This window comes from Lepus europaeus, chromosome 5 (genome assembly GCF_033115175.1).
Source record: "Lepus europaeus isolate LE1 chromosome 5, mLepTim1.pri, whole genome shotgun sequence".
Lineage (NCBI taxonomy): Eukaryota > Metazoa > Chordata > Mammalia > Lagomorpha > Leporidae > Lepus > Lepus europaeus.
Genome location: NC_084831.1, coordinates 37908708 through 37920919, shown reverse-complemented (window position 1 = coordinate 37920919; position 12212 = coordinate 37908708). Strand labels below are relative to the sequence as shown.

The following is a 12212-nucleotide window of genomic DNA, read 5'->3' as shown; positions in this document are numbered from 1 at the left end:
GTGATGGCCAAGGCACTGCACCCACCTGTCGTGCGTGTCACTGAGGCTAGCCTCCTCCAGGGTAAAGAGCTCCTTCAACTCGCCCAGAGAGAAGTGCCGCTCGACATCCTGCTCCTCATCCACCACACAGCTGCTCAGTGCCTTCTTGTGGCTCTGACGCTGGAAGATCTTCTCCTCAATGGTTCCTGCCTAGGAGGGTGGAGGGCTCAGTCATCCTCACAGAGAGGGAGCAGGGAAAGCCAGGGGCTCAAACTGTTGCCGCCCAGAAGGGAACGATGGATGAAAAGTGAGTCCTGAAGTAACACTTCTGCTCAGCTGAGGCCATTCTTCATGTCTCTGCTGAGATCCAGACTTGTGCATGTCTGCCCCCCCAGGCTGTTTTCTGTGCCAGTGAAGGAGCTCAGGGCCTGCCTAAATCCCTGCAGCAGGTAAACTGAGCTTTGCCTGCCACAGCTTCAGACTTCCACACCAAGTCTGACTCCTAGTCATTCAATAAACAATCACTTGGGTACCTATTTTTCTGCCAGGCATTGCACTAACATTAGATTCCAAAGAATAAAATATGATCCCTGTCCTTGAGTTCATGGTGCAGTGGGAAAGACAGACATACAAACTGGTAGTCATAGCAATCTGCACAAGATGCCAACAAGTGGGCAACAAGTGGGATGACAGAAGTACTGAAAAGCTTGAATCTTGAATAATGACTAAATGGACTGCAAGGGAAGAGAGAAGGGAAGGCATTCCCAGCATAGGAACAAAGGAACAAGCCTGGCCTATTAGAGGACTGTGAGGAGTTCAGGGCAACTAGAGGGATGTACTAAGAGCTAAGACTGGCCATCTGAAGAATCTCAGCTTCCAGGCCGAAGGGCTTGATCTTGTCCTGGAAGTGATGAAAAGAATTTGGAAAGCCCAATCCAGAAGCAGTACAAGGGTACTTCCCAAAAGTTCACACAGGAGTAGGCACTGTGGCACAGCAGGTTAAGCCACGACTTAGGATGCCTGCATCCCATATAGGAGACACTTTGAGTGCCAGCTACTCTGCTTCTGAACCAGCTTCCTGCTAATGTGAAGAAGCAGTGGATGGGCCAAATACCACCCGTGTTGGGGACCCATAGGGAGTTTCAGGCTTCCCAGCTACTGCGGGCATTTAAGGAGTGAACCAGCAGATGGAAGCTCCCCACCTCACCCCTACTCTGGCTTTCCCTCCCATGCTGCCTTTCAAATAAAGAATCTTTTTTTAAAGTTCATGGAAAATGAATTAAAAATTAGTTTTGGTGCAAAAAACATTGAAATTCACACTTTTTTTCATAATGCACATTTTCCATGAACTTAAGAAGATCCTCATATGTGAAGAATGGGTAAGAGTAAGACAAAGGGTAACAAAACAGCAGGCTGCTACAATATTCTTCAAGTGAGACTGAGTACAATCTTAGCAAGGAATGGAGAGGAGAGTTAAATTAAGAAAATTTCAAAAAGGTAAAATCAGTGATACTCAGGTAGGAATCTAGCTCTTAGGAAACAGAATAGTCCAATAGGATGATGCTCAGGTTGAGGCTGGGTAATAACAGAGCCATTAAATGATGGGATTGAGGGCCGGCACCGTGGCTTAATAAGCTAATCCTCCGCCTTGCGGCGCTGACACACCAGGTTCTAGTCCCGGTTGGGGCACCGGATTCTATCCTGGTTGCCCCTCTTCCAGGCCAGCTCTCTGCTATGGCTCGGGAAGGCAGTGGAGGATGGCCCAAGTGCTTGGGCCCTGCACCCACATGGGAGACCAGGAGAAGCACCTGGCTCCTGGTTTCAGATCAGCGTGACAAGCCGGCTGCAGCAGCCATTGGAGGGTGAACCAACGGCAAAAAGGAAGACCTTTCTCTCTCTCTCTCTCTGTCTCACTATCCACTCTGCCTGTCAAAAAAAAAAAGAAGAGGAACAGCCAGAACATGAAACACATCCATATGGGATGCCGGTTTCTAAGTGGAAGCAACAATGGGTGCTAACACTAGGACAGGAAGTGAGAGCAGAATGACAGCTATTCAAATTTCTGAGGATCAACACACTCCACTGTGTCCTTAAGCATAATCAGATGAGAGGGAGTTGTCCTTAAAGAAAAGGTCAAGAAAATATGAAGGCCAGAGTGAAGAAAAACTATAGAGTCTTCAAGGTTAGCCAGAATGAGAGGTGGATCTGGGAAATGAATGACAATTGAGTTGACATCCAAAGTCACTGATCAGTCAGGACACAGGGCTGCAACAAGGAGGAAAAGTGGGTAGTCAAGTCAGAAATCACGAGCTGCAAAAGGCAACTATGGGACAGATGTCTGAAAGTGGTCACTGAGAGCTTGGAGACTGACCAGTGCCGCTTCTCAGCCCCATGGCGTGTGGGGTGTGAGAAGACGATAAGGCAGGTAACACAGTAGAAATTGGCTATGAAAAGAAAGCAGGTGCTCCAAGAGAAAGATGCACTGGGTAAAGCTCCAGAGGGCGTGGTACAAAAGGTTTACGGAGAAGCAGAGGAAAACCGGAAGAAGAAAGTGCTTGACGGACTACTGCAGGCTACTGAGCACTTGAGGCAAAGCAACTAAAGAGGGGCACTGAGGAGCGTCGCTCCACAAACCCACCCCCCACTCTGACCACCACCACCATCCTTACGGACAGCAGACGGTAGATGTAGCACGTCTTCTTTTGACCATCACGCCAAACCCGGGCCATGGCTTGTTCATCATTGGCTGGGTTCCAGTCAGGATCAAACATGACCAGCCGGTTAGCCCCAATGAGATTGAGGCCACAGCCCCCAGCTTTGCTGCTCAGCATGAAGACGAAGTCAGGGCTCTGGAAAGAGAGAAAATAGGGGGAAAAAGAATCTCTTTTAGCCTAAACTGACATCCTGACCCAACTTAGCCAATGCTTCTCTCTCAGACCTCAATACCCTCAAACTAACAGTAAGATCCACCAGTTTGCTCACCAGCCAATCTCCCAAGTCACAAAGTTAGTTTCCAGGCCAGACACCAATAGCCTAACTCTACCACCCCCACCAAAGGGAAAAAAAAACAGGTCAAGGAGAATCTGAAGCAGAGAGCCCTCTAGAGCTTCCTTGGCAACCCTTAATTCTGATGTTACTGTATAAGAAGTAGTATGGGACAAGGGCTGTGCATTTACCGTTGGACTATTGAAGCGTTCCACAACCTTGGCCCGCTTCTTAATGGACATCGTGCCATCCAGGCGCACATACAAGTACCTGAAGGGATGGATCCAGAGATCAAGACCCAAGAAGAAAGCAGGGCCTCTTGGAGTCAGGTACTGAATGCCTTCACTGTGTCTGAGTCTGCTCACGCGCAGCCCAAGGCCCTAGACTCACAAGAACAGTAGAGGGAGCTAAAGGACAGGACTGTGTTGAGGGAGTACCTGAAGGACCAGGGGATATTATGCTTAGAGATGGAGCTTGGGCCATCACAGCATTAAGGTCACAGGCACCTTCAGGGAAATCCTTCACGTACCCTCATCTTGGTCCACACGCTTCAATCAAAACATCCCTTTAGCATCTTGGTATAAGTTATTCCCTACCTTCTAGCTCGACAGAGTTTCTCAAAGAGGTCCAACGTCTGGGTGTAATTGGACACCAGCACGACTTTGTCACTGCTGCGGCTTCGGGTCACTGCCAGAATGTAATCCAGGACTAGCATCTTGCCTGGGAAGAGCAGGAACCATCAGTTCCTCAAGCAGCCATCCCAATGGTCCAGGAATCTGACTCTTCATACCCTGCCTTGAGACAGGTTAACTCTAGAGACAACTGCCCATCCACCTCTCCTCCTGGAGGAGTCCAAATACCGGTGGGAAACGGCTTACCTGAGAGCTGTGGCTCTACGGCCTTAGAGTTATAGCCAGGGGGAAAGACGTCCAAGGCACCCTCAAAGCCATCCTCCTCTTCCACACACTTGTCGTAGATTAGAGCTGGATCTGAAAAACCAAAGTGGCAGCAACTTGCTTCCCAGCTTCCCCTTAGGTGCTCACCAGAACTCCCTCTATAACCCAAAAGCCCTTCCTCAGCACCAAAGTTGCTTTGCCTTCATCCTCCTAAATTTCAACAGTGTGCTCTCAGTGCCATCTGGGACCACGGATGGACAAGTTTACTCATTAGTATGTTCTCCCAACAATAAGGGAGCTACCTGAGAGAGGGCAACATTTCACATGAGCGCATGTGTGTACAAGCGCTCTCACATACAGTTCTATGTATCCCAAGCATCAAGCATATGTTGTACAGAGGTTATGTCAAAGTTTCCAAAGCAAACAGAGTCCACAATACAGGGTTCATGCCTTGGGAGGGTTGGAATCTCACATGGCTTCCATGAAGACTCTACAGACAAGTATTAACAAAGGTCACTGGGCTACCCACAGGAGCAAATCCTCCCTTGCCCATTCTCACAGAGGACACTGGGGCACAGGCCCAACTCACGATTACAAAGCTTCTTTAGTGAGGTGATAGAAGAAAGGGAAGACACACTCATCTTGCCCTCATGCAACTCTTCTGCTGGTTTGGCCTGTCTCAGAAACCTCTTGTATAACTCTGTCTGAAGGGGTGTCAGCCTGAAAAAAAAGCACCTGGGTCAGTGGGAAAAGCTGGACCATATCTCTGCCCTCTGAGGATACCCTGTGAGCCCAGCCACGTTCCAGGGCTAAGCTTTCCTCTCTTCGCTCCACACCCTTCAGCTGAGTTCAGTACCTACAACAAACCACCTGCTCGATCTTCACAGGCAGATATTTAGAAAGGATGTCAGACGTCCTCCGTATCAAACACCTAGGGAAAACAGGAGAAAAAGACAGGAGCTAGGACAACTGCTGTGCTAACCACCAGAATGAAAGCTACCACCCAAAAGACCAAAACCAAGACTGGCTGTCTTTCATAGTATAAAATGTCAGAAACCCATCAGTCCTACAGCACGGTCCGTCATGGCAGACACCTCACAGCAGCCTAGCTCACTCAGGCAACTCTTTCTCTTCTTCAACAGCTTCCAAGAGAAGGCCGAAGTCTCTCGTTGCACCTAGAGTTGTGTCAAGGAAAGCAAGCAGCAAACCACTGAGCCTTAAGGGGGGTTTCTTCTTGCATTTGTCCAAATACCTGCTGCCACATGGCCCTAGGCTCAACAAAATGAAGCCTGGAACTCCTGGGCAGACCAGGAATATAAGAAAGGATAGAGATCAGGCAGGCAAGGAGCTCCTAAGAACACACTAACTCTCTTTTCTAACATCTAAAATTGCTAGAGCAGGCTGGCCTCTGGCACAGCAGTTAAGTTGCTGCCACTTGGGAGATCCACAGCCCTTCTCCAAGGGCATGGGTCAAACCCCAGCTCCCCTTCCAGCTTCCTGCTCATGCTCATGGGGGAGAGTGGAGTGCAACAGGTGATGGCTTAAGTATCTGGACCCTTTAAACTACTCAGGTAGAAGACTCATTTAGAGTCCTGAGCTACTGGCTTTGGCTGGGCCCACTTCTGGCTTAGTGGACATTTAGGGAATGAACCAGTAAATGGAGAATCTCTGTCTCTCAAATAAAAATGAATAAATAATTTTTTTTAAAAATTTAAGATTGAAAAGAAGTAGCCAGGCAGTTGGGAAGGGCAAGAAGACTCTTTAGGGCATAACACACCAAGTATACATGTCTATCACAAAAAACTCCAGAATGTACTTGCTCCCTGGGTTATGTGATCTGATGGAAAAATAAGCCCTCTTAGCCTGGGAGCCACACCCATCCCCATCACAGAATTACTACTGGGCCTGGGAAGGGAAGCCTGGCACTTTAGGCTTGAGACCAACAGACAGGAAGCTCGTGAAGTCTAATAACGCTCCAGAGGACGCTGCAAGTCTAGAAGCATCAGAGAAGAGCTCCCTCAGCAGGAAGCAGACCACAACCAAAGCACAGGGCCCAGGCCCAGAAAGAAATCAGCGACCTGGCCCCCAAGACTCCATTTATTCAGTGGCCACAGCCAGGGAATAGATCCTACTTGCTACTTAGAATCCCCGCCCTTAAGGGCTCCAGACAGCCTAACCCCCAGTGGATTGGCCTCAGATGGCTTGGAAGGCAATTGTGATGACTTCATTTGGGGTCGTTACCTATTCACAACACCAGTGAGCTCCCGCAGTCGCTCTTCTCCTAGCTGCCTGTCTGCTTCGCTGGCAGCTGCATCTCGACTCTTCAAAATTGGCAATTCAAAATGCTTCTTGAATTCCTGGGCAGTCCCTACACAGGAGAGAAGGGAAAAACTAAAGAATACAGGAAAGGAATGATTTCCTCAGTGCTAGTTAACGGCAGACTACCTTGTCACAGCCTAATCCTGCTGCCAAGAACAAAGCAGAACAAAATATAGGCAATTTTTTTAATAATAGCTCAGAAAGATAACAAAGCAGTAATGACTGATAAAACCAAATAGTGGGAGGGTAGATTAAATATACAGGCCGGCACCGCGGCTCACTTGGCTAATCCTCCGCCTGCAGCACCGGCACCCCAGGTTCTAGCTCCAGTTGGGGCGCCAGATTGTCCCGGTTGCTCCTCTTCCAGTCCAGTTCTCTATGTGGTCCGGGAAGGCAGTGGAGGATGGCCCAAGTGCTGGGGCCCTGCACCCACATGGGAGACCAGGAGGAAGCACCTGGCTCCTGGCTTCGGATTGGTGCAACACACCAGCCATAGCGGCCATTTTGGGGGTGAAAAACGGAAGGAAGACCTTTCTCTATATATATCTCTCTCACTGTGTAACTCCGCCTGTCCAAAAAAAAATCCAAATATACAATTGTAGTAAATATAAATGGACTATATAATTTGACAAAGATTTTTTTAAAAATCCCAATTCTATAAGAAATGCAGTAGCATGTGTTAACACAATGAAGTACTAATATATGCTACAATGTGGGTGAACATTGAAAAAATTATGTTAAGTGAAAAAAAACTAGACACCAAAGGTCAGATGTTTTATCCCATTTTTATGAAATATTCTGAATAGGCAAAATTCAGAGAGACAGAAAGCAGACTTATGGTTATCAAGGTTTTGGAGTAAGAGAATAAGTAGCAACAGCTTAATGGGTTGAAGGTTTTCTTTTGGGTTGATGAAAATGTTTTAGAACTTGATAGGGATGGTGGTTGTACAACCATGTGAATGTACTAAACACCACTAAACTGTACAATTTAAAATGGTCAGTTTTATAGTATGTGACTTTCATCTCAAAAAGACAAACCAGGGGCCAGCATTGTGGCACAGTGGGTTAAGCTACCACCTGCAACACTAGCATCTCATGAGTGCTGTTTTGAGTCCTGGCTGTTCTGCTACCAATCAAGCTCCCTGCTAATGTGCCTGGGAAAGCAGAAGATGGGATCCTGCCACCAACTTGGGAGGCCCACATTGAGTTCCTGGCTATTGGCTTCAGTATGGTCCAGCCACAGCTGTTGCAACCATTTGAGGAGTGAACCACCAGTGGATGCCTGTTCAAGTCCTAGGTGCTTCACTTCAGATCTAGCTCCCTACTAATATGCCTAGAAGACTTACACAACAAGATGACTGTACTTACTACTACTAACTTGAAAATGGTTTAAAAAATCAACTACTGCACAAGTCTGATCTGAAGGCAAAGCTCTTATAAAGGAGCTAGGATGCGAGGAGGAAAACTGGGCAGAGGTATATTTCCACCGCGATCTCATATTGACACCATGTCCTATATAGGCCCCTGGACCCTACAGTGGAAAAAATAGTTGGCCGGCGCCACAGCTCAATAGGCTAATCCTCTGCCTGCAGCACCGGCACACCGGGTTCTAGTCCTGGTCGGGGCACCGGATTCTGTCCTGGTTGCCCCTCTTCTAGGCCAGGGAGTGCAGTGGAGATGACCCAAGTGCTTGGGCCCTGCACCCCATGGGAGACCAGGAGAAGCACCTGGCTCCTGCCTTCGGATCAGCGCGGTGTGCCAGCCACTGCGCGCCAGCCGCGGCGGCCATTGGAGGGTGAACCAACGGCAAAAGGAAGACCTTTCTCTGTCTCTCTCTGTCCACTCTGCCTGTCAAAAAAAAAAAAAAAAGTCAAAGTGGGCCTTGCTGAGTTGCTCAGCAGAGTCAAAGCCTCCCCAGTGGGTCTGCTACTCCCTGACAAGGAAGACTTCCTACAAGAGTGGCCTCCACATAACTGGCACTGTCTCTTAAGCTGGAATTACACCCCTACTACAAGGCAAGGCTCCTCTCCAATCTGCAGACAAGGCTAGAATCTTACCTAGGATGCCCGAGTTAACAAAATGTACCAAGCTGAAATACTCAAGCAGATCGTTCTGGATGGGGGTCCCAGAGATGAGTACCCGCCGCCTGGTATTCAAGCTGTCCAAGGCCTGATAAGTCTGATTCTCGGAATTCTTGAGCCTATGTCCCTGCAAGAGAATTAATTCTCACTCAGCACAGGCTACAGCATCCCTACATAACAGCAAATTCTAGGGTAGACAGGAAAAGCTGAGTCACAAACATAGGTCCTCGGGCCTTGGGAACAGCAGGAGGCAGTATGAGAGCCCACTTGCCTGCTTGGAAAGAAATACTCAGCTGAAGAGACAGATCTTCTGTCTCCAGCCCAGCACTTACCTCTGTAAATCCAGGACTCCCTCTATTCCCTCAGCCCTTTACCTGCCCCAACTTTCACAGCCTTGGCAGATCACTCATTCTCTTCAAAGATCATGTCACCAAGTTACAGACCCATGCTTTCAGGAACCCTCCCTCATTACCAACTCAAATTCTGAGCTAGCTGTCTCCTTGTCTGGTCTATCAATGGTAAAAGGAATTGGTCCAGGCTCCTCCTACCACCAGAATCCACACAGCCAGCAAATCTAAACAGCTTCCCTTCGGCCACCCTTCACTTCTCAATTGCTATTCTCCCTTTTCCCCATGTTCCCATACATCTGTGTAACTTCAAGCCTTCTTCAAGAAAGTGGTAAAAAGACCCTACCATCTTCACTCTTTCCCCAAAACTGGAAAGGCAAAAATCACACCTACACCTTTTCCACACTTAGTCCCTGGCTCAGCCCCACACCAAGGAAGGCACACAAGACCCAAGCACCACCAAAAGAATGAACAAACAGATCAGCCTCACTCCCTCTGGTCAGCATCTCCACTGACTCTCCCATCTCCAGGGTTGAGGCCAAGCTCAGTAAGCTCATTAGCTTACACTCGAAGCCCTTCTCGATGAGGTCCCAGCTAACTTTCCTGATACTTTCGTCCTAGTCCTGGAAGCTGCCTCACCTCCTCACTTTTATTTTTACCCAGAAACCTTTTATTTAAGGTTTACAAACTTCAGATATTTCATAAAAACAACTTTAGGAACACAGTGATTCTTCACACCCTACTCACACTCCCACCCTCCTTCTTCCCCCCTCTCCTATTCCCATTCTTATTTTTTATTAAGATCTATTTCAATTAACTTTATACACATAAGATTAGCCCTATAGTAGGTAAAGAGTTCAACAAATAGTATGGAAGAAAAAAAAAAAAAAACTATTCCTCAACAGTCGAGACAAGGGCTGTTCAAAGTCACTGCATCTCAAAGTATCAATTTAACTTCTATATATTACTTTAAAAAAAAGATCTATTTATTTATTTGAAAGTCAGAATTACAGAGAGAGAGAAGGGGAGGCAGAGAGAGTGAGGTCTTCCATCCGCTGGTTTACTCCCTAGATGACTACAACGACCAGACCTGTGCCAATCTGAAGCCAGAAGCCAGGAGGTTCTTCTGGGTTTCCCATATAGGTGCAGGGGCCCAAGGACTTGGGCCATCTTCTACTGCTCTCTCAGGCCATAGCAAAGAGCTGGATTGGAAGTGGAGCAGCCAGGACTCAAACCGGCGCCCATATGGGATGCTGGCACTAGAGGCGGCAGCTTTACCTGCCACACCACAGCAATGGCCCCTACAGATTACCTTTTAGGTGCTCTATTAGTTAACATAGATCAGGGAGAACTTATGGTATTTATCCTTTTGAGACTGGCTTATTTCACTAAGTATAATGTTTTCTAGTTGCATCCCATGGTGTTACAAATGACAGAATTTTTCTTTTTTTTTTTTTTTTAACCACTGTGTACATATCCCACACTTTATCCAGTTTTCAGTTGATAGGCATTTGGGTTGATTCCGTATCTTAGCTATTGTGAGTTGACTGCACCTCACCATTCCTTATGTCTCCCTGGCCATACCACTCCTCTGCCTATAGCCTCTTCCGCAGGCAAACTCCTCTAATGTCACCTCCTTTGCAAAGCCTTCCTCAATGACTCTTAAGCTATTGGTCTCTCTCACCCTTTTACCTCTATGGCACTATGGACATAATGGCTGCCACCATTTAGTAAACACTTTGATGTGCCACACACCCTACCAAGCAATTTACCTACACTGTCTTGTGTAATCCACAAGTAGAAATTACAATGCCCATTTCAGAAAGGAAGAAACTGAGATTCAGAGAGAGAAGCATTTTCCAAAATCAGGCTGGTGGACAATAGCATAGCCAAGGTTGGAACTCAGGGCTGCCTGACTTCGTAAGTCTGAGCACTACACTACTATGCCATTCATTCACTGCTATATGAGGGTACCTAAAGAAGTTCATGGAAAAATAGAATGAAAAGTAAGTTTATTTTGGTACAAATAATTTGAAATCCATGAATAGTTTTCACTTGATAAAGATACTCACGAACTTTTTGAAGCTTCCCCATACACAGATTTCAAAACTTTGGGGCCGCTGGTGCTGGGGCATAGTAGGTTAAGCCTCCGCCTGCAGTGCCAACATCCCATCTGGGCTCAGGTTCATGTTCCAGCTGCTCCTCTTCCATTCCAGCTCTCTGCTTATGGCCTGGGAAAGCAGTGGAAGATGGCCCAAGTGCTTGGGCCCCTGCAGCCACGTGGAAGAACCAGGAAGAAGCTCCTGACTCCTGGCTTCAGATTGGCTCAGCTCTGGTCATTGTGGCCATCTGGGGGAGAGAACCAGTGGATGGAAGACTTTTCTCTCTGTCTCTCCCTGTCTATAACTCTACCTCTCAAATAAATAAATAAAATAACTTAAAAAAAATTGGGGCCAGACTATAGCTCAGAGGGTTAAGCTGCTACCTGAGACACTGGCATCTCATATAGCCACTGGTTGAGTCCCAGCTGCTCCACTTCCAATCCAGCTTCCTGCTAATGGCCTGGGAAAAGCAGCAGAAAATGGTCCAAGTGTCTAAGTTGCTGCCACCCACATGGGAGACCCAGATGAAGCTCCTGGCTCTAGCCTAGACCAGTATGGGCTATTGCAACCATCTGAACAGTGAACCAGCAGATGGGACGATCTCTTTCTCTGTCTCTCCCTCTCTCTGCAACTCTTTCAAATAAATCAATCTTTAAAAAAATTTAAAAACTTTTTCTATACCAAAATAAAATTATCTTTTAATTCCATTTGCCACAAACTTTTTCAAGTACCTTCAAAAATGCTAGTGTGCTAATCACATTCCACTGTATTTTATCTTCTCAAAGAGGTATGAACTTCTTAAAGCAATGACTGTCAGATTCACTACACTGGACAAAAAATTACTGGAGGGGCAGGCATTTAGCCTAGTGATTAAGACACCAATTGAGACATCCACATCCCATATTGCATCTGGGTTCAACATCTAGCTCGGGTCTTTTTTTTTTTAAGATTTATTTATTTCAAAGTCAGAGTTACAGAGAGGTGGGGAGGAGGAGAGGGGGGAGGAGAGGGAGAGAGGGAGAGAGATCGATCTATCTTCCAACCACTGGTTTACTCCCCAGATGGCTGCAATGGTCAGGGCTGAGCCAGGCCGAAGCCAGGAGCAAGTTATGCCAGGTCTCTCACATGGATGGCAGGGACCCAAACACTCGGGCCATCCTCTGCTGCTTTCCCCAGGCCATTAGTAAGGAGCTGGATAAGCAGTAGAGCAGTCAGGACAGGAACCAGCGCCCAAATGGTGGCTTTACCTGCTACACTGGCCCCCCAGTTCTGCTCCTGATTCCAGCTTCATGCTACCAGAAACTCTAAGAGGCAGTAATGATGTCTCAAGTAGAAAAGTACCTGCCACCCAAGTAAGAAACCTAGACTGAGTTCCTGGATCCAGGCTTCAGCCCCAGCTGGGGGCTATTGCAGGCATTTAGAGAATAAACTAACAAATGAAAGGCAAATGCTCTCTTTGTCTATTTGCATTACTCTATAATTAAAAAAAAAAAAAAAATCACT

The 12212-nt window shown here is 47.2% G+C and overlaps 1 protein-coding gene across 2 annotated transcripts in view; it reads right to left on the bottom strand.

Moving 5' to 3' along the window:
• The window catches only part of RAD54L (RAD54 like), a 28002-nt gene that overhangs the window by 399 nt on the left and 15391 nt on the right, over positions 1-12212 (bottom strand). For both annotated transcript variants that reach the window (XM_062191229.1, XM_062191230.1), the window contains 9 exons: positions 8237-8387; positions 6102-6228; positions 4717-4791; positions 4450-4580; positions 3843-3953; positions 3561-3684; positions 3156-3234; positions 2649-2828; positions 26-189 (listed from right to left, as the gene is read on the bottom strand). In XM_062191229.1, the coding sequence (XP_062047213.1) occupies positions 26-189; positions 2649-2828; positions 3156-3234; positions 3561-3684; positions 3843-3953; positions 4450-4580; positions 4717-4791; positions 6102-6228; positions 8237-8387 (1142 nt within the window). The remainder of the gene's footprint in view (positions 1-25; positions 190-2648; positions 2829-3155; positions 3235-3560; positions 3685-3842; positions 3954-4449; positions 4581-4716; positions 4792-6101; positions 6229-8236; positions 8388-12212) is intronic.